At 34.0% G+C, this 22,754-nt stretch overlaps 3 protein-coding genes across 6 annotated transcripts in view; all 3 read left to right on the top strand.

The window, feature by feature from the left end:
• LOC100187098 (integrin alpha-11-like) overlaps positions 1-14,014 on the top strand; it is a 15,080-nt gene extending 1,066 nt beyond the window's left edge. The window contains exons 1-30 of one of the 4 annotated variants that reach the window (XM_026835924.1): positions 10-356; positions 431-485; positions 796-833; positions 1,658-1,748; positions 2,013-2,161; positions 2,332-2,390; positions 2,656-2,785; positions 3,129-3,252; positions 3,756-3,859; positions 4,101-4,284; positions 4,887-5,062; positions 5,229-5,296; positions 5,657-5,831; positions 6,080-6,168; positions 6,423-6,668; positions 6,873-7,088; positions 7,475-7,787; positions 8,160-8,308; positions 8,762-8,985; positions 9,504-9,642; positions 9,978-10,097; positions 10,293-10,378; positions 10,436-10,513; positions 10,939-11,053; positions 11,255-11,365; positions 11,666-11,809; positions 12,296-12,409; positions 12,892-12,975; positions 13,337-13,471; positions 13,815-14,014. In XM_026835924.1, coding sequence (XP_026691725.1) covers positions 1,702-1,748; positions 2,013-2,161; positions 2,332-2,390; positions 2,656-2,785; positions 3,129-3,252; positions 3,756-3,859; positions 4,101-4,284; positions 4,887-5,062; positions 5,229-5,296; positions 5,657-5,831; positions 6,080-6,168; positions 6,423-6,668; positions 6,873-7,088; positions 7,475-7,787; positions 8,160-8,308; positions 8,762-8,985; positions 9,504-9,642; positions 9,978-10,097; positions 10,293-10,378; positions 10,436-10,513; positions 10,939-11,053; positions 11,255-11,365; positions 11,666-11,809; positions 12,296-12,409; positions 12,892-12,975; positions 13,337-13,471; positions 13,815-13,934 — 3,699 coding nt within the window. In that variant the 5' untranslated portion in view covers positions 10-356; positions 431-485; positions 796-833; positions 1,658-1,701 and the 3' untranslated portion in view covers positions 13,935-14,014. Of the gene's footprint in view, positions 1-9; positions 357-430; positions 486-795; positions 834-1,657; positions 1,749-2,012; positions 2,162-2,331; positions 2,391-2,655; positions 2,786-3,128; positions 3,253-3,755; positions 3,860-4,100; positions 4,285-4,886; positions 5,063-5,228; positions 5,297-5,656; positions 5,832-6,079; positions 6,169-6,422; positions 6,669-6,872; positions 7,089-7,474; positions 7,788-8,159; positions 8,309-8,761; positions 8,986-9,503; positions 9,643-9,977; positions 10,098-10,292; positions 10,379-10,435; positions 10,514-10,938; positions 11,054-11,254; positions 11,366-11,665; positions 11,810-12,295; positions 12,410-12,891; positions 12,976-13,336; positions 13,472-13,814 lie in introns of those variants that run through there. The other 3 variants (XM_026835922.1, XM_026835923.1, XM_026835921.1) reach the window with 3 other exon arrangements.
• An 841-nt stretch (positions 14,015-14,855) lies between these two features.
• On the top strand, positions 14,856-21,433 carry LOC100176878 (dimethylaniline monooxygenase [N-oxide-forming] 5-like). Its single transcript, XM_026835925.1, has 12 exons — positions 14,856-15,009; positions 15,372-15,543; positions 15,813-15,884; positions 16,189-16,304; positions 16,816-16,958; positions 17,170-17,255; positions 17,706-17,832; positions 18,159-18,347; positions 18,729-18,879; positions 19,373-19,476; positions 20,205-20,300; positions 20,763-21,433. Exons 1-12 carry the CDS (start codon positions 14,889-14,891, stop codon positions 20,964-20,966), a joined length of 1,581 nt encoding a protein of 526 aa, XP_026691726.1. The 5' UTR covers positions 14,856-14,888; the 3' UTR covers positions 20,967-21,433.
• A 15-nt stretch (positions 21,434-21,448) lies between these two features.
• LOC104266025 (dimethylaniline monooxygenase [N-oxide-forming] 5-like) overlaps positions 21,449-22,754 on the top strand; it is a 6,984-nt gene continuing 5,678 nt past the window's right edge. Inside the window, exons 1-4 of the mRNA XM_026835926.1 lie at positions 21,449-21,583; positions 22,196-22,367; positions 22,399-22,421; positions 22,639-22,701. Of these exons, the coding sequence (XP_026691727.1) occupies positions 21,466-21,583; positions 22,196-22,367; positions 22,399-22,421; positions 22,639-22,701 (376 nt within the window). The 5' untranslated portion in view covers positions 21,449-21,465. The remainder of the gene's footprint in view (positions 21,584-22,195; positions 22,368-22,398; positions 22,422-22,638; positions 22,702-22,754) is intronic.

The following is a 22,754-nucleotide window of genomic DNA, read 5'->3' as shown; positions in this document are numbered from 1 at the left end:
TTTATAAAGTTATTCGACCTCACACGCAATTTCTCGGTTCACAATCGCTGCGTCTTTTACATCACAAACCGACACAATCGTTAAACTTCGCCATCAACCGCTCGCGCAAATGTTACGTCATTCGTTTGGTTACGTCATAGCTGAAAAACACGCGACGTTTTTTTTTCATGGGGCCCCATGTGCGTTTTATCTTGTATATTCTAAATATATTTGCGCTATGAGCGCGAAGCAAGAAGGTTAAACAATTGGTAAAGTATAAATTATAAACTGCATTATTACGTAAATAAGTTCTTTTGTAGAAACCTTGATGATGTGACGTCACAAAGTGTCGATGACGCAACAGAAAAACCCACTTCGTAAGTTCATTCTTCCGTTACAAACTTTTGTATTAACATGGAATATTTGTTTCTATTTTTCCACAATATCATAGTCTGTGACATCACAGAGGACCAAGCGAACCAATGACGTATAAAGGAAGAATGAATGTAATTAGGACATATATATATAGTAGGGTGGGGGAAGGCGGGACACCTTTAGCACATAACATCCAAATATTCGGATCGTTTTTTAAACAATTAACAATGGTATATATGGGAGTCGTGAGAATACAGTTTTATAATTCTTTGAATGTTCTTTAATCACTACCAAATGGGACGCGAAAATAGAATGAAAAGGTGTCCTCTCGAAAATAGAATGAAAAGGTGTCCCATCCACAAAAGGTGTCCCACCCCACTCCACATAATAATAATAATAATAATATGTAAGCAGTACAGTTTAATGATTATTATGTTGCAGAAAAGTCAGCGAAAAAAGCTGCTAAAGAAAAGCGCAAGGTATTGTATATTATATATTTATTTACAATTAAAGTTTTTTTGGTAAATTTAAGAGCATTAAGTCTGTAACAATTATATTAGGCTACGGTAAGATGATCTATGCAATCTTTATTCTCCTTTCTCGTCCCATTTCGTAGTAAACAAAGATATATTTACAGTATCATATAACCATATCCTCACAACTCGTTGTTATTTTAAATGTGTTGAGCGATTTTATTTTTTTTAAAACACGAATAGAAAATTTGGAGTTTTTGTGCTAACGGTATTCCATCTTACCCACAATACTATATTGTTTAAATGGAATCCCGTGGCGTAAATGTAACGTTTGTTTTACAAAAAAAAAAACGCCGATAAAGGATACACGGTTTGGCGTTTAAGGTTTTTAAGTACGAGTTGTGTGTTATATGTGTGACTTGTCTGTGCAGCTTTACTTATTATTACCTTTTCTGCTCCATATAATATTTTACTATAACGTGCCCATTTATTAGAGCTCAGCTCTCTTGTTTTTAGAAGCACAAATTTTGCAGCAGTATTTTCCAATAAACAAAAAAAAGATAAACGACATAATGGAATAACACCAAACAACTGCTAGTATAAACAAACTTTACATATATATACCCAAACCGGATGAAAACCTCTCCGATTTGCAATTCAAATGATGGGGAACCAAATTTGAATATTGCTGCAAAGAAATACAAATGAGTTTGCAAGTATGCAGTAAAGCATTCTGTAATCGTTTACCTGCGCAATGGGTTTCAAATTGAGATTCCACTCAATTTTTGTCTTTTTAAGCGTGATACTTTGTTCTTATGGCTCTAATATAGAAACGAGAGAGTTTCGAAAACTACAGCCCGTAAAGCCGCTTACGATGTCACCCAATTACCGTTTTGGAACTACGATGGCTTTGAAAAACGGGTAGGTTATACAGTTTTGTATACAAAGTGATTAGCTTTGTGAGTTTATTTAATAGTAGGGTGAGTGAAGACGGGACATCTTTAAACAAATAACAACTGACTATGGTATTCATAAGGATACAGTTTTATTATTGTTTTCTTTGAATGTTCTTTGCATACTACCAAATGGAACGATAAATAGAATGAAAAGTTGTCACGTCTTTCCCCACCCTACTTTGCTTGTGAACAGGCACGTCTTTTCCCATATAACTTTGCTTGTGAACAGGGTTGGGAAACGTTTGGAGTTATTCGTCGGAGCTCCGTATTATGATCAGAATCTTCTTACAAAGGACAGAAGAAGCGGTGCTGTGTTTAGTTGCTCGTTTAATGGAACGCAGAACACGGATGTTCTTTGTTCGGAAAAGCTGCTATCGGGTTAGTATACTAAAAAATATTCTAACTTTTTACGTCAATATATGTATACCCATGGTCGTACATTATATGTTACTGTGTCCGTGTGACATGGGGTAGGTCTTTCGATATTTCATAATTCTGTTATGCATATATTTATAATTTTCTTTTACCCAAATTTATTTCAATTTTAGGTGAAGAAGACTCTTTTGGAATTTCCTTAAGTCTTGCGCAAAACGGGGACAAGTTACTGGTATTTACATAATATAGCATATAGTAGGGTAGGATATTAAGGGACATTTTAATTCACTTTTTTGTCCCAATAGGTGGTAATCAAAGAATATTTACAAAATTAAATACCCGCATTTTTACGATTCTAAAAAAAGGTTGTTTATTATTTCAAACAGTATTAGGAAATGTAGGTTTTAGGTGCTAACGATATTTCCCATCTTACCCCACAGTACTATGCTATATTGAACAAATTTACTATTTAAAAACTAACCAATCGTGTATTTTAGGCTTGCAGTAGCCAGCGTACTCTCAACTGTGACAAGTCAGTCTTGCAGGAGCGACTGATTGGAGCTTGTTACACAACTAACACAGGGAGTACTCGAAAGCTTGTTCAAGTTGAATCTCCGTGTACAACAAGTAAAAGCAATCCTTTTTATTTCGGAATACCATATTTATATCTTACTATGTTCATATAAATCAAATAATCCACAGTCGGTATGCATTTCGTTGATTGATTACTTATTTTAAAACTCTATTGATATAGTACTTTTGGTATAAGATATCGTTAGCACCCAAAATCTATATTGTCTCATCGTATTTTGAACAATTAACAACGCTATTTCGGATTTCGGGGCTACGGTTATATAATTCTGTAAATATACTCTGTTTGCTACTAAAGAGGACGAGGAAAAAAAACAGATTCTATTTTACCCACCCTACTATCCTTTTTTAAACTCTAAATTTTTTATGTATTTCACAGTGTGTGTTAGCGAATTTCTGAATATTGTTGATATTATTTTTGTACTGGATGAATCTGGGAGCGTTTCGTTGTCCTCGTACAAGCAGGCCTTAAGATGGGTGGTGGAACTTCTCACGTCGTTTAGGTGAGCAATATCAGCCCCCTGTAAATTTCAATGTGAATAAGAGATTGAATAAATAAATGCAACTTATATCTATTTACGTGAGGCGGGCAACGATATAGTCGTTATCAAACACCAGTGTTTTAAACACCTCATAGTTGCTTTCTCTCCAAAAACACTGATTTCCCCGCACAAGCCGCAATAAATTAATTTTGGATGAATGTCGCCTATTTAGATCAACGGTAGTTTTTAAACAAGGGTGTTTTTTTTCATATTCTTCTTGTCCGCTTTACCACATATGTAATTTCGCCGCGTAAAATTTATAGACAAACCGTTGATATCCATTGGTCTTTAAGTGTTTTGCCCAAGTATACACACGCAGACAATGTTAACAGCATCGATTTTCGTTTGGTGATATCTGAGTTAAAGGCAGGTGCGCTAACCACTGTGCCAAGCTTGTGCATATGCATTGTCATAAAAGCGTACACGCATTTTGGCTCCGAAATATAAATATTGCAATGTTACAGAGAAGACGTGGATAAAGGCAACGTCCATGTCGGTGTTGTGGCTTTCCATAGTTGGGCAGGAACAAGGATAGCTCTGGGTGCTTTTGAATTCTCCAATCTACAAGGTAACGATTCCTATAATACATTATTTTGTTGTTTATCCTCCGATTACAACGACAACGGCCGTATTAAGTTAACAAAGCCAATACGAAATTGAAATTAATAGCAAAGCGACAATCGTTTGCTCGGTCACGAGAGGTCTATGAAACAGAAAACATCCGTGCCTTTATTATAACGACAGTCGTTTTCCGTCCGCGCGAACATGGCAAGTTCACATTCATTCATATTAACTGTTCCCATTCTCAGCACGAATTATCGCTCTGAGCAATGGTAGAAATTATGGGGGAACAAATATTGCGCCAGCAATCGACGAAACACTGAGGGAGTTTAACAGAAACGGAAGGACCGGAATACAAAAGCAAATGATTCTTATGACCGACGGTTACAGCTCCTATCCCAACGCTATATCTCCGGCTGCTCAAAGAGCAAGGTATTTTATTTACAAGAGAACAATGCTCTAATGGGTGAGCACGTATTATACCAATTAGCATAATATTATTTTTTGTATAAGTATTTTATTTTGGGGCCCGTAACGAGATACGTTAGGATTAATAATGGTATTTACATTAAGTTTAACAGCTACGCTTTTCTAACTAACAATCTTTCCCACACTTATGTTGTCCATATCAAGTTTTACAATTGTTGTTTTGCTGTTGCCTTCTCTTCGTTGTTTAAATAATATGATCTTCGCGATCGTTTCCGAAGAGCTGTATAAAATTATGTTATGTTTGGTTGAAGTAGACATATTGCATATGCAAAGTAATTTTTTCTATTTTACTCGGGTGAGATCCCGCAGCATTACATACATACAGTATACTGATGTAAGTTACACGACATGGGAACTAATACGGATTTGGCCAAAGTAGGCTTATTATCCCTATATAAACTAAATTGAATATTTTTTTCGTTATTTTGGTAACGATAACGAGGAACGGGAGAGTTTACAAAAGCGAAAACCACGGCTTGTCGATAAAAAAACAAAAAAATATTGTTTTGGGTAATAATTTACTTCCGTTCCTATATTATTCACAGAGCACAAGGGGTGGTAACGGTTGCAGTGGGCGTCGGTGGGAGTTCTTATGCTCAATTGCTGAACATAGCTGGCAACCAAACTCGAGTGTTTTACGCAACAAACTTCAATCGACTTGGAGAAGTAGTGGAAAGCGTGAGATCTTTTATAACAGACACTTCAACCCAGTCACGAGAAGGTTAATATCTAAACAAAAAAGTTGAAAATTTTAATGGCATTTGATAATTCTTACAGCACAAATGTGGTGTACAAATATTTTTTTTTACTTTTTTTGGTAAATGTCTTGGTATTCTATGTTTACATTTGTTTTACAGAACAGGTCAAATGTGTTTTTCTATGTTTAGGGGTTATTAGCAACACGACGAACTTATTATACGAATGCCAACTTGGAAGTTCGGCCCATATATCAAAGGTGAGGGAAATATATTTAGTGATATTTTAACATATGTATGAGGCGACAACTCAATATAGATACAGCTTGTTCTTGATACATTGCTTTTTGTGCTATATTAAACTGGGCGAATTTCGTGGTCAAGTATATATAGTTTGATCTTTCGTATATACTTTTGATCTTTCGTATATACGAGGTAGTTTCTATACTGCAAGGCACGCTAGGAAATATAGATTTAGCCAAGAGTTGCCACATTTGCATTGGCCTATGCCCTATATACCTTACCAGGCGATCGATTTCTTCATAAAATTCATATTTAATAAAATGAATAAACACAAATAAAAATAAACATACAAGATTCGTTTTTTTTTTTTACTACAGAACAACAACATGTATATTGGTGCAGTTGGATCATTTGATCGAACAGGATCGGTGGCTGACTACTTTGCTAATGCGGAGAAAGTCTCTCTCAATTACACCAATGTACTAAACTCAACTGTGGAATTATGTAACAACACAAGCAATTCTAGTTGTAACTTGGAAGATTCATATATAGGTAATTTTAGTCAAACCTAGTGGTTCCTTATGGGTTGTTTAAATTGTCATAAATTACAAAATACGAACCCAAAAATAATTACCAATAAAGTTACATACGTGGTAACTCGTAAACGAGCACGATGTGTATGAAATAGATTACCCGTGTTATAAGTTCGTCGTTACCCACCGTATGTAAGAATATATAAGAAACATTCATTTAACTTGGCTTAGACATTATTTAGTGTATTGATTAATAGATTTGTTTAGGATATTCGGTTACAAGTGGCAACTTCTTCGGTAGTAATAACACAGAATATGTTGTGAGTGGGGCGCCAAGATATAACTCTAGTGGTGCGGTAAGTCTATCTCATCATTTGTTGTGCATTCTTTGTAGTCTTAACCGCGCTATAGTTTAATTTAGTCTACATACTCCATAACTACAGTATAGTAGTGTGAGGCAAGATGGAACATTACCGTGCTAGATATATTGTACAAATCATCAGGTTTTTGAAAGAGAACATCTATGTTATATAACGACTGTCGCGTTTTACCTTGGGCACGAGTAAAACAAGTTATATTCACCATTCATGCATTCATTTATTCATTACAGGTTCTAATTTATGAAGCAGCCTCTTCTTTACCTTTGAACAAATCTGACTTTATTTTCCTAACCCCTCGTCTTCACCGGCAAATTGGTTCATACTTCGGTCACTCCTTGTGTACAGTAGATCTCAATAACGATGGATTGGACGATTTGGTCGTCTCTGCTCCTTTGTACAACGATAAGAGAGGATACGATCAGGGTCGTGCCTTTGTTTTTATGAACAACTCAACTATTCCTGGCCCAAGATTTTGGGTAAATTTTCAACACCTTACAAAACTTTCGTATTGTACTAGTGATGTAAATCTACCCTGCGGCCGAAGAGAAAATATGAGGTAGAATGATCATAGCTCCTTGAAGTCGCGGCGCAGCGTTCACGAGATATATAAAACAGAGGACAAATAAGTTTGATACCATTATTTTTCGCACAGAATACAATTATGCCCATTTTTATATCAGGCATTGAGTGAGACGTTTACACCCGTTGTTCTCCGTGGTTCGAACGCAAATGGAGCTCGATTTGGGATGTCTGTTGCTGTAGTTGGTGACGTAGATAATAACGGTTATGACGACATAGCTGTAGGTGCTCCGATGGAAGAAAGCTCCTCTACCGGCAGTGGCGCTGTTTATATTTATTTCTCGTCAAGTGAGGGATTGGAAAACAACTTACATCAAGTATAAAAGTTTGTTTAACAATTTTGCTTTAATTTGTTTTATTAAACTTAACTGTGGGGTAACATGAGATACCTGGCACAAAAAAAAAACTATGTGGGGTGACATGGGATACCTGGCACAAAAAATCCCCCTATTTCCCAATCCTTTGATTAAACATTTAACAATGCCGTTTTAACGTCCTAAGGCTACGGTAATAACATTTTTTAAAGTTCTTCGTTGATTACCAAAAAACATGTAGGCCTACCAGCTTGTCCCATCGTGCTAATTACAAAAGAGATCTATCTCTGCCGTTTGTGTTTGTAATCTTAAAGCACCGACGTTTTGTATGTCATTTATACGGCGAGACGAGGAGACAACATATGCATATATTCCCTTCTATGTTTCAGAGAATTCTCGGCAAGTCGGTTTCATTATCGCTTGTACAGTTTGGCTTAAGTATAATGGGGAGATCGTATAACGTTAGTACCGATGTCGACGGGAACGGGTACTCTGACGTCATCATTGCGTCACCCGCTAGTGACGTAGTAGTCGTGCTTTACTCTCGACCTGTAGTGTTGGTGACGTCACGATTGGAGGTGGAACCCCGGGTTCTTGACGTCATCAAATGTGCAAGAAATACGTCAGTACCTTGTGCTAAAGTTCGAGTTTGTTTAAACGGCTCATTTGCTGATGGTAGACCTCTGGGAAGAAACTATTCAAGTAAGCAAAACAACTGCAACCTATATGGTTATAAAAAAACTCAATTAAAATAAGAATACAAATGAAAATAAACGAGTAAAACACTCATGGTTATAGAAACATTTAAAACGAACTAATAATAGCGTCGTGGCAGCGCCTGCCTCTAACCCAGAGGTGGCTGGTTCTAAGCTCGTCGCTGCGACCATTGCGGGCGTAAATATGTATCTTGTAAAATAAATAAGTTTCATTCATTCATTCATACAAATAAACATTACAGTTAAAACACATATGGTTTAAACTTTAAACAAAGATTTTCGACAAACGTGCGTGAAGAATGCGTATTATCGTGAAGAATGCGCATTCACTCTGCTGTAATGTTACTTTACTTTCTAGCATTGGAGGTGAAACTGAATCTCGATTCTGGGACAGTCGAAACAACAAGGAATCGACTTATTTTTATGGAAGATTCGTCCTCGGAAAGAATATTTTTGCACAAACTGACACACAACGAATCATGTTCTACGTTTGATGTTCAAGTAAATGTAAGTTTTGTACAATATGCACTGAAACTTATTTATTCCGTCAAAGGGGCCTAAGCAATACAGAGCAATATACCAAATACGGTTTTCGACTTACTCATACAGAAATAATTCCTTTCTACGGAATTGGCCCAATCAAGGTCAAATTCCAAACTTATGGCATCGTATACATATAGGACCTGACACCCGTATGCCAATATATAACCTACAGACTGGTAAATAGCCATTTCTGTGTAAAACCAATACTCTTTTAGTCACGGGATTACGGGTATATCATAGTATATACTGAAGTGACACTTCAGCATACTATGGTTATATAAAAGCAGCTACGGTTATATAATTCTGTAAATATTCCTTCTTAACTACCTGATGGGACGTGAAAAGAATGAGGTGTCCCATCGTTCCCCACACTACTATTTAGTAGTCTTCTTATAACCCTTTCATGCATCTCCGCAGGTAGCATCGCTTTCACCCGACACGTTTTCCCAACAAACCGATTTCCCCATCGCCCTGAAAGCTTCTTACGACTTCCCCGCCTCCCATAAGAGCATTATCGTGTCTCCTGTGTTAAGTCCACTAGTTTCACCTGTTGTATATGCTACTTGCAAGTTAGAAACGGGTTGTACAATTGGAACAAACGGAAACTGCAACAGTCGTTTGGAATTAAAATATTCGTACTCGTAAGTTCCTTGTTTTTCGCAAATTATGAATAACTTATATGTTCTATCGTGAGGAATTGATTTGAAATCTGGCCTATAAATCCGAGGTTCCTGGGCCTGCCTCGCCGTAAGACCTCACTCCGATAGAATAGAATTGTTTTTCGATGATGTTCATATTTAAGTACCGAACAAACACTATGTTTATCTTTTTAATTTTAATAACTAATATAAATTCATCTGTAGGCCTGATCTACTTAAATCAAGTATAGAACGTGTTGTAAATTATAATATCGCGGCATCGTAGGCTATACGACTTTTATGAAAGTTTCTATATGATTTTGTGGGGTAAGATGGATATACCGTTATCTTGTACTATCCCATATTTCCTAATCGTGTTTTATCAATTACCAAACCTATTTTAGTGCCGTAATAACACGGATATATAATTTTGTAAACATCCTTCCTTTTTTACCAAATGGGCCGATAAAGCAGAATAAAAACTATTATTATAGTTGTGGCTAATTAGACTCCTTATACAGAATCGAGTCATCTTCTGAACCTTTGATACTGGAAGACCTTAACGGGATGTTAACAATCAATGCAACTGTTTTGAACAGAGGACCAGAGCCAACATACACTGCTACACTTACTGCGGATGCAACGTTACAACTGCTCAAGGTACAAACTATTGCGGGCGTTATTAATTGTACGAATGAAAATACCTATTTATCCTCGTGGTGGGGTAAAGACAGTATAGTTATAACATAGGTGTTTCGTTTCATACACCTCGTGCCAGCTCATGAGTTGTATAATGTTACTCCATAAGTGTGATTCTTTGGGATATTTCGTTTTTTTATGTCAAAAACTCATTTTGGTAGAAGAGAACGCATAGAGTCATTTATTACGAGGCAGTGAAAGGGACCTTTACTAACAAATAAAAAAATTTGTATATGGATAGAATAATTTGGTTGGTATGCTCCTTTACCTAACTTTGTCGCGTTATGTTTACGCAGCCACCAACTGAATGTATGGTCCCTGCAGCACGAAGCAGCGCCGACTCATCGTATGCTGTTAAACTTCAATATCAGGGAAGTTCATCTGGAATTCCAAACCTCTTGCAACCAGGAGATCAGGTGAAAAAAACAATTTTATTGTAAATCAGTGAAAAATGAAAGAGATGATGAAAGATGAAAGTGAATAAAAACATTTTTCATCACCCCAACCTACTATGTTTAATGTTTATTTAACAATTTTCTTTCTTTTTTGTAAAATCTAAAAAAATAGGGAATGCTTTTTAATTCCAACTGAAACACATTTTTTTATTATAGTGTAGATTTATCCTTGACTACCCTCTTGCTGAATTGGCACGAAATGCAACGGATGAGCAATTGCTTGTAGGAGGAATCTTGACAGGGTAACTTATTTTCAGTTTTCCAGCTAAAAACAGTTTCTAATAATCATTGTGTTTCAGCGGTATAACAAATTCAGCGGAACGGGTTCAAACTTTTTCCAGGCCGTTACTGTATAAAGTTGATGCATCCAGTCAAGGGTAAGAATGATTGTAACAATATACGTAATAATATAAAACCAAGACTATTGCTTATCGTTACTTTATAGGTTGCTGTACATGACTGTACTACAATTGTTCCAACCCAGTAATCACTTATACGTTAGTCTAAAATTTAGATTTAAACTCTAATTGGTCAACCATACATAAAACACACCCCAAAAGTTACATACTTGGTAACTCGTTAGCGGGCACGAGTTGTATGAACAGAACACCAGTTTTTTAACGACTCGTTTTCCGACCACGGGAAGATGGGGCAAGTTACATTTATTTATTCAATCATTCAGGGCACTTATTTAAAGAACCCAAAAAGGGGTAGCCTATATCTACCCCACCCACCATATTAAAGTAGATTATGAAAAATGAAAAAGGTTTTAAAAAAATTATAAACATTTCTTTATTTTTAGAACATCTCAACCAAACTCATTATTTTACAACCGAACCCTCGGACAAAATTTCACAACCAGTTTGACAGATCCGGTTTTAGGCGGTCGAGAAACAGATATAAAGCACATGTATTCGGTACGTAATATATATGATATATATAGTAAGGTGCTGGCGGGGTAGAGCGTTGGTAATTGTTTAAAACACTGTTAGGAAATGGGCTTTAGGTGTCAAAGGTATCCCATATTACCCCACAGTACTGTAGGCCTATATGTGGAACACTATTTGGATTGTTTCAAGTTTTGCATAATAACAAATTTTCTAAATTTGGATAAACAGGTGGAAAACATTCGCGCTATACGAATACCAATTGCGACGTTGGTATTTAAATGGCCGGGAAGAACTGCCGGGGGTTTACCTTTGTTGTATCTGTACGAGTTCCAGTGCACGGTTAGTGTTGCTACTTAAATACATGAATGAATGTAACTTAACACAGTCGTTATACCAAGGGTGTTCTGTTTTATACACCCAGTGCCCGCTAACATGTTATTATCAACTCATTAGAAATTATTGCTGGGTTAAGGCAATCGCAGTGAGATGTCTTTTCTCAAGGACATACGTTCACAATAGTTGCAGCGGGAAATTGATCCTAACCTCTAATAGGTTCAAGGCATGCGCGCTAACCATACTGCTACACATCGACTCTGCATTGCAGAATGTTCTAAATTATTGAAAAATTTTACTTTACAGTCGGATGCGTCATGTAGTTGTAACGTCATGGGCAAAGTAAACTCTCTGCAGCTACCATACAATACTAACACGAGTAACAAGGCGAACGTTACTTTAAACTTCCTACCAGAAGAGAACGAAGCAGAAAACATCAAAACCTACGGGGTGTGTAGGCTAGATGCTACATCATGTTATAAATTTAAAGTAGGGTAGAGGAAGACGGGACACCTCTAACATATATAATACCCAAATATCCTAATCGTGTTTAAACAATTCACATCGGTCTAAAGGAGTCGTACAGTGAGGATACAGTTTTATATTTTTTTGAATGTTCTTTATTTACTATCGAATGGGACGAAAAAGTGTATTGAAAAGGTGTTCCATATTGCCCCACCTTACTATATAGATGTTCAGTAAAAGGCAGAAAATCAAAATAAAAAGTGTTGGTCATGACATTTTAATCGTTTGAGTAATTGTATGGTCCACAACTTAAATTAGAAATGACCTACTTCTTAAACTTCGCTTGCTAGGTACAAAATATTAATGTGATCGGCCAAATCTGGCAGAAATCTTAGATTTTATGACGTTCCCCGATTTAGGACTTCACACAATGCGAATATAATGGAAAAAAATATTTACCTTTTTATATAGGATTGTAAGGATACTATTTGCGAAGAGATACGTTGTACCGTGGAAGATTTGAAGTCGTTTCAAAGGATTAATCTAGTTGCCAAATTTAAACTATGGATACCAAGTCTACCTCAGGTACACTTTGACCTAATATGTAAAACATATTACCAAAATTAATGTATATTACTCTGGGGTAAGATGGCATAATGTTAGCACTTAAATTCCATGTTTCCTTATCGTGTTTTTAACAATTAACAACGCTCTTCTAGAGTCGCGGGTCTACGGTTATATAATTATGTGAATATTCTTTGTTTTCTACCAAATGGGAAATAGAATGAAAAAATGTTTCATATTTTTCCACCCTACTGTATTACTATAGGGTAAGATGGAATACTGTTAGCACCTAACACCCATGTTTTTCTAACATGCTGTTTTTAACAATTAACAACGCTATTTTAGAGTCGTGGGGCCACACTTATGTAATTGTGTAAATATTCTTTGTTTTCTACCAAATGGGACGAGAAAATAGAACAAAAACCCGTCCTACCCTATACCCTACTACATTTCATTTTTTGAAAAACTAACATTTTTAAAGCAAATTTATGTTATCTTTGCAGCGTAAACTTGACTCGTCAGTATTTAGTTCAATTTCTCTCAGTGTGAGGCCACCGTTACACCCATTACAGTTGGCCGAATCTAAGGTAACAATAAACACCTTTACCAACACTTATCTTCTGATTAGAACTTTATATTAGCCTAACTAAAAATGTTTTTTTACATTGTATTGTTTGTAGGGTGCAACGGTCATGCGTTTATTTATGCAAAACGATATTTCTTTTTCTGTTGTATCAGTAGGCGTGTTTTAACAACTGTTTTTTTTAGATTCAACAAAAACACTAATCGACTTTAAACTTAATCTTAAACAGATACGAATAGACACTGGCCCATGCGGTAGCCTATATATGAAAGAGAACACCCAAGTTATAACCACTGTCGTTTTCCGACTACGCGCGGATATAGCAAGTTACATTGATTCACACCTAATCGTTTAATATGTTACAGGTAATCACACGCGTATCAGCTTTTACAGCCCCGGAAGCTGTTAAAGAATTATCTCCCTTGGGATTATGGCCGTTTATCGCCAGTGCAGTCGGAGGGTTCGTCCTCTTGTTGTTAGCTGTCCTTACTTTATGGAAGGTATGTAAAGTATGTATAGAAAGGAAAAAATATGGGTACGTTTTTATCCATTGTTCTCGTCTTGTTTAGTAGTAAATAATGAACATTCAAAGAACTATATATCTGTAGTTCCGCGACTTCCATAGACCGTTGCTGTTTGTTTAAATTTAAACACGATTAGGTTATTTGTAAATAACGGTAGCCTATCCATCTTACCCCGTAGTAATATATCCAGTAACAGGCCGTGGGCATATAATTCAGATAACAAAGCAATTAAATTAAATACAACCTTTTTTGGTCGAAAGCGAAAAGTCATATATGTTCAGCCTTTCATAACCCCTAACTTACTTTCCTGTACATACAGTGTGGCTTCTTCGAAAGCAAATACAAACAGAAAACGGCGGAAGCAAAAGGAAAACTTGCAGAAGCGGCAGCATACACACAGCCCGTACCTACTGACGACGAACAACCACCCAAAAAATAAATTCGCAGAGCACAAATATTTGAATAGCATTCTGAGTACTGCTTCGTTTTGTTGTAAATAAAGTAGGGTGGGTAAAGACGGGACACCTTTAAAACATAATATTTAAGTAACGGTTTTATAATTCTTTGAATGTTCTTTGTTTAACAACAAATAGGATGAGAAAATAGAATAAAGAGGTGTCCCATCTCCTCCACGCTACTATACTTTAAAATACAAATTACTCGGTGTAATACTATACTTTAATCAATGTGTTGTTTACTCGGTACTATAGGAGTTATTTTTAGTATAGGAACTTACGCGTAAATTAAATTCGTATAGGCCTACATATATTCTTTTGCACTTTTGTTTGCCGAAAGAATCTAGTATTCAAGACATGTATATGCTTTCTTTAGTTTGTAAATACGAAACCTTGACCAGTAGCGTGCCACATTAGAAGTTACTCGTTCTAGGATCGACGTTATTGTTGGCGTATTTGCTGCATCGAATGGTGTTCAGATTGTGCATTAAGTTGTAGAATTAAAACACCTATGTTACACTATTTAAAATGTTTTGATTTATTAATTCTAAACTTTATAATCAGTGCGCGGAAATACAATTTAATTGCTCCAACGAAATGTTGAAGAAAGATTTCCTTGGTCCCCTGTTATTGCTATAATGTAACGATCGGTTTAGGGGAATACCCACAAGGTGCAAACAAGAATGTGTAAATAATAAATGTAAAAATTGAATCGCTGCTAGTCTGCCGATAGAGAGAACAGATTACTTACTGCATGATCCTAGTGATCTGTTATACAAATAGGGTATAGGTATTAATGTATATAGACTAAAGGATATTAATTTTCTAGTTATGGACGTTTTGCGTTAAGCAGTAATTTCTAAAATCCTTTTCAAAAAAAAATATTTGTTTATGTATAGGTAGACTTTAGTTTGTGTTCTACCGTAGGCTACGTGAATATGAAACCTCCGAAGAAAGTTTGTATCATCGGTGCTGGAGCAAGTGGGCTGACAGCAATCAAATGTTGCAATGATGAAGGGTTGGAACCAACTTGCTTTGAAAAGAGCAATGACATTGGAGGTTTGAGAGGATATAATATTAATATCGAATAGTTTATCTTTCCTGTGATGATAGCGTAGATTTTTTTGATTAAAACAATAAAACAGCAAGAACTATTGCTGAAACTAAAATGTGAAACATTTTGACTAAGGTTAATCTTAGAATAAATTTGTGTCTAAAGACAAGAACTTCCAAATTGGAAAACGTTTAATCTTTTAGCCGCTTATCCGGTATAAAATGCAGTGTATTTCCGATGTTTCATCTTAAGTAATAATTTGTAAAACTTAGTTTCGTTATTTCTATATGGACACATTATATTTAGTCCTATATGATACACACATCAAATTGCCTAAAAGTAAATATTGGGGAATGTTTTTTTTCAGGTTTATGGAGATATGAAGATAATGCAAAAGACGGCGCATGTGTTTACAATTCAACAGTCATCAACACCAGCAAAGAAATGATGTGTTACTCTGATTTTCCCATACCAAAAGAATATCCAAATTACATGCATAATGTAAAGATAATGGAATACTTCAGAAGTTATGCTGAAAGGTGGTTACAATATATTGAATATTTATTTTTTAATCTCTTACTTGCCAATTTTAAATTTAACTGTTCAGTTTTATTAATGTTGTAGCTATATCACTACATTTATTGACAAACTTTTGCATTTTTTATGCCGAAATTTAGAAATATTGATCATTAAAAGTCTGTTTGGAAATTGTTAAAGACCCCATTTGTTTTCCAATCTATGTCACCAGCTACATGAATACCAAGTTTTAATTTAACTTTTACAAATATTAACTCATACATGTTTATAGGTTTAACCTTTTGAAGCATATCACATTTAACACTTCAGTTGTATCTTGTGAACCCATGGAAAATGGGCAATGGTAAATAAGCATTACTATTCTATTTAAGGTGTTATTCATTAGGCAATAAGTAGTTATTGATCCAACCCAATGGCCACATATTAGGGCCCAAACTTTTTAGTCAAACAGAAAAATAACAAAGAAACAATACCCAAAAAATTCCACCCTTTTAACTTGTGAGCATAAGGTGTATAAAACTCATGGTGTATAAAACACACGGTGTTTAAACCACATAGTGTATAAAACATAGTTGGCCACTTGTGTAATAATATACTTGTGTTTTTACTTTATAATATACTTGTGGTTTGTTTTTATATTCGTTTAGGGTTATTAAAACATGTGATGAAAAGACTAAAGAAGAGAAAGAGAGAATATTTGATGCAGTTCTTGTTTGTATTGGCCACCATGCACAGCCATATTATCCTCTTGATGCATTTCCTGGTTAGTTTTTTAAATTAAAAAAAAGAAAATAAAAGTATATATATATATATATATATATATATATATATATAAATTTCTTAAAATTTATATATATTTATAAATTTTAAGAAATAATTTTTTTTTTTTATAAATTACGAAATTGAAAAATAGTCATGAACCCTACCGTGTACAGTGTTTGGCAAGCTTGCCTCTAGCCCAGTGAGTATAGGTTTAAAGTCTTAAAACTGCTACCATTGTGAGGATATGCGCCTTTCGGAAAAGCACGTAATTGCAATTGCTCTAACCCAGTGGTCCTTTTTGGGTTGTCTAAATAAATTGTTAGCATACATACACTAAATTCCCAAATAACCCCCTCAAAGTTACATACGTAGTAACTCGTAGGGCGCATGAGGTGTTTAAAACAGAACACCCATGTTATTTAGTATATTTACAACATTTATTGCCCTTACTATGTAAATTATAAATATAAACAAGTTATATTCTTTCACCTAAGCATTATTATCTGTTAAAGGAATTGAAAGTTTTGGTGGCGAATACTTCCACAGCCACGAATACAGGAAACCTCATCGTTTTGATGGCAAACGAGTGCTGGTTATTGGGGTGGGGAACTCTGGGGGGGATCTCGCTGTTGAGATAAGTCGACATGCAAAACAGGTGAGTTAAATCAGGGCTTACCAAATTTCAGGGTTGACGAGAGAATACTAATTTTAAACAAGCTACTGCATATTCCACCTACTATTAATCGTGAAGGGTAGCTGAAAAAAGCAAACATTTTGTTTAAACTATTTATTTTAGCCAAAAGTCAATATTACATACCTGGTAGCAAAAATACCAGAATATTTATGTATTAAGTTTTCAACTTTAGTTGTTCCTGAGCACTCGTCGTGGTTGTTGGGTATTAAACAGAGTCTCAGACAATGGGATGCCACTGGATGTTAATGTAACTACAAGGTTTGTTCAGTTCTGTTTTTTGCAGCCTCACATTTGTAGATTTAGCAGCCACATTTTTACACTATCAGCCCCACTTTTACACCATTAGCCACACTTTTATACTATCAGCCACACTATTGTGAATTTAGCAGTCACACTTTTGCTCAAACAGTCATGCATTTCTGGGTTTAGAAACTACGTTTTTACCTCACACTTTTCCTCTAAGACTTTTAATTTCTTGTTTTTAACGACTGTCGTTGTTGCTTATGTACTTCCTATGTTTTATTAATTTGATCTTTTATTTCAATTTGATCGCTACTGTGTTTGAAGAGATAAATAAAATTTATGTTAAATTATTGATTTTCTATGTCCTATAAAAAAATGAAAATTATGTTAATTTTTTTAAATTAAAACTTATTCTCTTTTATATTCTATCAAATATCGATTATTGAATATTGCCACTTATTCCAGAGCTACAATGTTAGCTGCTAACTATCTACCATCAAGATTTGTAAACTATATTGCTGAGAAACAAGTGAATGCTCGTTTTGATCATGAAATGTACGGACTGAAACCTAAACATAGGTTCAATGGTCAGGTAATGGGTTTGTATGAGTGTATGTGTGTTTATTGCAGTATATCTTCATAAAGTCTTATTAATTCTTGTAAAATGAAATATGGAATATGGAACAAAGTTATATTTTATTGGAGAAAATATGGAATAAAATTAATGTTTTTTTGTCAGATAAAATATGGTATAAATTTTTTTTTCAGGAAAAAAATATTAAATAAATGTGTTTTGTCCGATGAAATCAAATTAATGTTTTTTTTTATACCAGAAGACAAAAAAAATAATTTACATTATGCCTTGAGCAGAAGTAACAAAGGATTTAATTTCATTCTTTACTTTAAATTCCTTTGCAGCATCCAACAGTAAATGATGAAATACCCAACTGTATATTATGTGGGAGGATTATTGTGGTTAAAAACGTGACAAAGTTTAATAAAACTCAAGCTGTGTTTGAAGATGGGCGAACAGAGGATATTGATGTCGTTATATTTGCTACTGGTTACAGGTTTAATTATCCATTTCTGTCAGAGTCAATTCTGAAGGTAAATTTTTAATTGTATTTTATGAACATGTAAAGTTATAGAAACTACGTTATATTTTTCTTTTGCAATAGTTATGTTTGTCTTTAATTTTTTTTTTTTTTTTTATTGGTTCGGGGGATTTCAGGTTTAACTGTCTCTGCTTACGCTAGCAACTGTATGAAAGGTACATTTGTAACTTTGTTGCACTTTGTAAACGAGATGTGAATTTTGAGATGATTTTAGTACATATATTTTATATACATATGTGTAAAATGTACCTTTGTAAAAGTTAATAATTTTGACCTTAAAATTAATCTGACTAAATCACAAAAAAATCTGAAGATTTAAACAAATCATGTTATACTTTTGAATTCAAAATAATCAGTGAAAAATATTTAAAAGGTTGAGAACAACAGATGTAGATTGTACAAACATATGTGGCCATCTACAGTGGAAAACAATACGCTTGCATTTATTGGTGGAATTCAACCACTGGGTGCGATCAACCCTATATCTGAGATCCAATGCAGATGGGCTCTTAGGGTGTTTAAAGGTATTTGAACATAATTTCCACTTTTATTTATTTGTCATTAGTAATAAACTGTTTATTTCATGTATATATATAATTATATAAAGTATATATATTTTATTTATATATTTTTTTTTTCTGAAATACAATGTAGACTAATGGTGTTTAAAGGTAATTGTTTTTTTATATATTTTATAGTTCTACTTTCTTTATCTATTTGTTGTTAATATTAAACTGTGTATCATATATATATATATATATATATATATTATTTATGTAATTTTTTTCTTTATATCTGAGATGCAATATACACCATACGAGTTTAAAATGTTTATATTTTCTAAGACAATTTCTACTTTATTTAATATTTTTCCTTAATAGTTAACTAGATACTTTATACATAAATAAATATTTGAGTTTCAAAGATGACTGTAAGGATGTTTAAGGGTATTTATCCCAATATTATTTCTTTTTTATTTATTTATTTTTCGTTAATATTTAACGTGACTACGTGTAGGACTGAATGTATTACCAAACGTTAAAGAGCGAGAAAATAGCATTGATCAACAAATATCCAAGATGTCTGAACTGTATTATGAATCACCCAGGCACACAATACAGGTTTTCTGGTTATTTTTAATATGTATATCTATATAGAGATTTTCTGGCAAATTTATTAATCCTATTTTTTTTTACTCTAATGACTGTGTTGATCAACTTGATTGTATGCAGTACACATACTAATGAATGATTGAATGTAACTTATTTATAATGTTTCAAACACACATATTTGTAAATTTGTGTGTGATTTTTTTAGAGGAAAATTTTTAAATATTTTTTTATATATGGATGACAATTTGGATTTTAATGTTATGCTATGGGATTTTATTGTATACTATGATTTTTATTCAATACTATGACCACACTAGGATACCTGGGTTTTAGCCATGTTTGGCCTATTATCTCAATAGTTAAAGTCACACCCAGGCCTATAAAGGTGATAGTGAAATTAAATACAACATTAAAATGTCAAAATATGCCAAAAGAATTTATTATATTTATATATTTGCCACTGGGTAACGACAAGTTGTTATAACACAGGTGTTCTGTTGTACACACCCTGTGCCTATTTATAAGTTACCGTGTATTATATGCATTTGTTGGTTACTGTATGTTTCATTTATATAATCAGGTAGCCAGAAAAAAAGTAGAGTTTTAATTTAAAAAAAACAAACATACAGAATAATTCAATTTACAAAAATTTGTTTACATTTTTAAAAAGCTGGGGTATGCGACTCCCGAAATACCCCTGCTTGCGTCGCTTTAAATAATCACCAGGTCTTATGCAGGTGAACTACGTGGTTTACATGGATGACATAGCAAGCCAAATCCAAGTCAAACCAAACTTTATCAAACTCCTAGCTGACCCTAAACTCTTCGTCAAGGTATTAACTATTGGTCTGCATATTAATATAGAATCTACTGATTGGGCTTTTTAGTCGACAAAAACTTGTTTTTTAATTCTTTTTTATTTGTGTCTTAAAAAGCTATAGTATCCTTGAGTTGTGAAATAATGGTCAACTTCAGTACCAGTTTACGATTCCTCGTTGCTACTATTTTTGGTGTATGGGTTCTGGGTAAGAAACTTAGCGGAAATTGCTCTAATCCAGCGATCCCTTGTTGTCAAAACTGTCAGCCATACATTGCAAAATTTGTAAAAAATCTATTCACAAAAAATAATTACCCACAAAGTTACTTGTGGAGACCCTAAGCGTTTGAAACAAAACAGCCGTGTTATAACGACTGTCGCAGCCTGCCACATAAGGATAAATAATTTATATATTTATTGATTCATTCATCACCATAATTAGCTTAGTTGAGATAACGTTAAATGAATTAAACACCAGGTTTTGTTTGGTCCCTGCACACCGTACCAATACCGTCTACATGGTGTTGGGAAATGGCAAGAAGCGCGTCACATGATACTAACCCTCAAAGATAGAGTAAGATATCCTCTGACCAGCAAGCAGCAACAGAAAGAAAGTGGTCTACCCATCGGCTTCATTGTGTTTATTCTCATAATTTCCATCTTATTTTATTATCTGTATTAAGCTGTATTGTTCTTACTATGCATCTATGATTTTTAAATGGTATAATTTTTGTAAATCTTTTAACGCAGTAGTGCCTTTTAAAGTAACATAAAATGTATAATTGGTTCTTTTTTATTATTTAACGCATTGTATGATATAATTGTTCATTGTTCAATTTTTCAACTGTATATTTTTTTTTAAATTTTGTAAACCTTTTAGTGCTGTAGTAATTTTCAGATGCAAAAGTTATTTTAAATTAATAATGTTTCTTTTTCTATTATTTATCTGACCGTATAACTTATTCAATCCTCATGTCATTTTTTATCTGTATAATTTAATACCATTTAATTCTTCATATTCTACATTTAGTTAGTGCTTGCTATGAGTAAAATGCTTTTTAAACACAGAACTATTATGATTTAATAATTTAACCCTTTTCTAATGTTTATCGGACTGTATAACGTAATTTATTAATTTTTGATTTTTCATATAGTAAAGAAATAGTTAGGTTGTGCCAAATATGAGTAAAAAAAGAGTTGCTGTTATTGGTGCTGGGGCCAGTGGTTTGACTGCCATCAAATGTTGCTTGGACGAAGATTTAGTTCCCGTGTGCTTCGAAAAAAGTCATGACATTGGAGGTGATAAAAATTGCTTGTTTAAATTCATAGGCTGATTAGGAATATTTATGTGCTTAGTCCTTGTATGCCATGTTGTTCATTTTAATAGGTGCAGTATTACCAATTTAGCTTTTACAATGTGTACCCAAACTGTTCATATAGGTTTTTAACTGTTTAACTACTCACATATACAGTTTTTTACTATGTTTACCTGGACTATTTATACAGATTATTAAAATCTATTCCCGTATTGTTTGGGGGGCGAGACCATTTTATGTCCTGTTTACAATTTTGCCGTATAAGAAATAATGTTTTTATTAAAAGTTTGACCTTGGCTACTTACTCCCAAATATGTGCAATTAAATTGTATAAAACTAATATCATAAATGTAAAGCGGTGTGTGTATAAAAACACCCATTATTTAATATATTGCTCCTGCTGGAACTATGTTGTGAATGGAGTCCAGGACATTGTCACACTGGTCGCTTGAAAGACTTGGTTATGCTTCATGGGTGTTGGAATAATAGGCCTGGCCTGTATCCCAGATCCTTGACAAGGACCTATCTCCCGCATAGAATAAAATATCTTGCTGCACCACACATGGCTAAATAGGTTTAATTCATCTTTTCAAAGGTCTATGGAGATTTGAAGAAGACACGAAAGAAGGAGCAACCGTATATCGCTCAACTTTTATCAATACAAGCAAAGAATTAATGTCATTTTCAGATTTTCCACTTCCAAAAGAAGCTCCAAATTACATGCACCATTCAAAGGTCATGCAATATTATAGGGATTACGCCAACAGGTATTTATAATTAATTGCTGTAAAAATTTAGATCAATGTTGCTTAAATACATAAATGACAATTTATAATAGTGTGAATATGCAATATTATAGAAAGTATGCTAGCGGGTATTAATAATTTAACAATTCTGAAACACATTTTGTGATTGACAATTATGATATTATGAATGAAAACCTTACAATCACAAATTTATCTTCATGAAGTGGGGGCATTATGTCCTAAGTATCATGTTTTATGCATTTAGAATGTTTTTTTTTAATGTGTGGTTAACAATTTAGAATTCTAGTTTGTAACCAATTTGAAAAAGAGACTGACAATGCCATTTATGCACAATATATATCTCTTATATCATACAATTTGCTGGACTTGATTATCTCTGTTTTGGTA

This window comes from Ciona intestinalis, chromosome 9, assembly GCF_000224145.3.
Source record: "Ciona intestinalis chromosome 9, KH, whole genome shotgun sequence".
Classification (NCBI taxonomy): Eukaryota; Metazoa; Chordata; class Ascidiacea; order Phlebobranchia; family Cionidae; genus Ciona; species Ciona intestinalis.
The sequence above is the reverse complement of the archived record's forward strand: the minus strand, read 5'-3'. Positions and strand labels throughout refer to the sequence as shown.

Excerpts from the sequence above, each read along its gene's own strand:
- LOC100176878 (XM_026835925.1), top strand. The coding sequence starts at position 14,889 with ATGAAACCTCCGAAGAAAGTTTGTATCATCGGTGCTGGAGCAAGTGGG. Across the intron at positions 15,010-15,371 it reads AAAGAGCAATGACATTGGAG|GTTTATGGAGATATGAAGAT; the intron begins GTTTGAGAGGAT and ends GTTTTTTTTCAG. Across the intron at positions 17,256-17,705 it reads GATGTTAATGTAACTACAAG|AGCTACAATGTTAGCTGCTA; the intron begins GTTTGTTCAGTT and ends CACTTATTCCAG.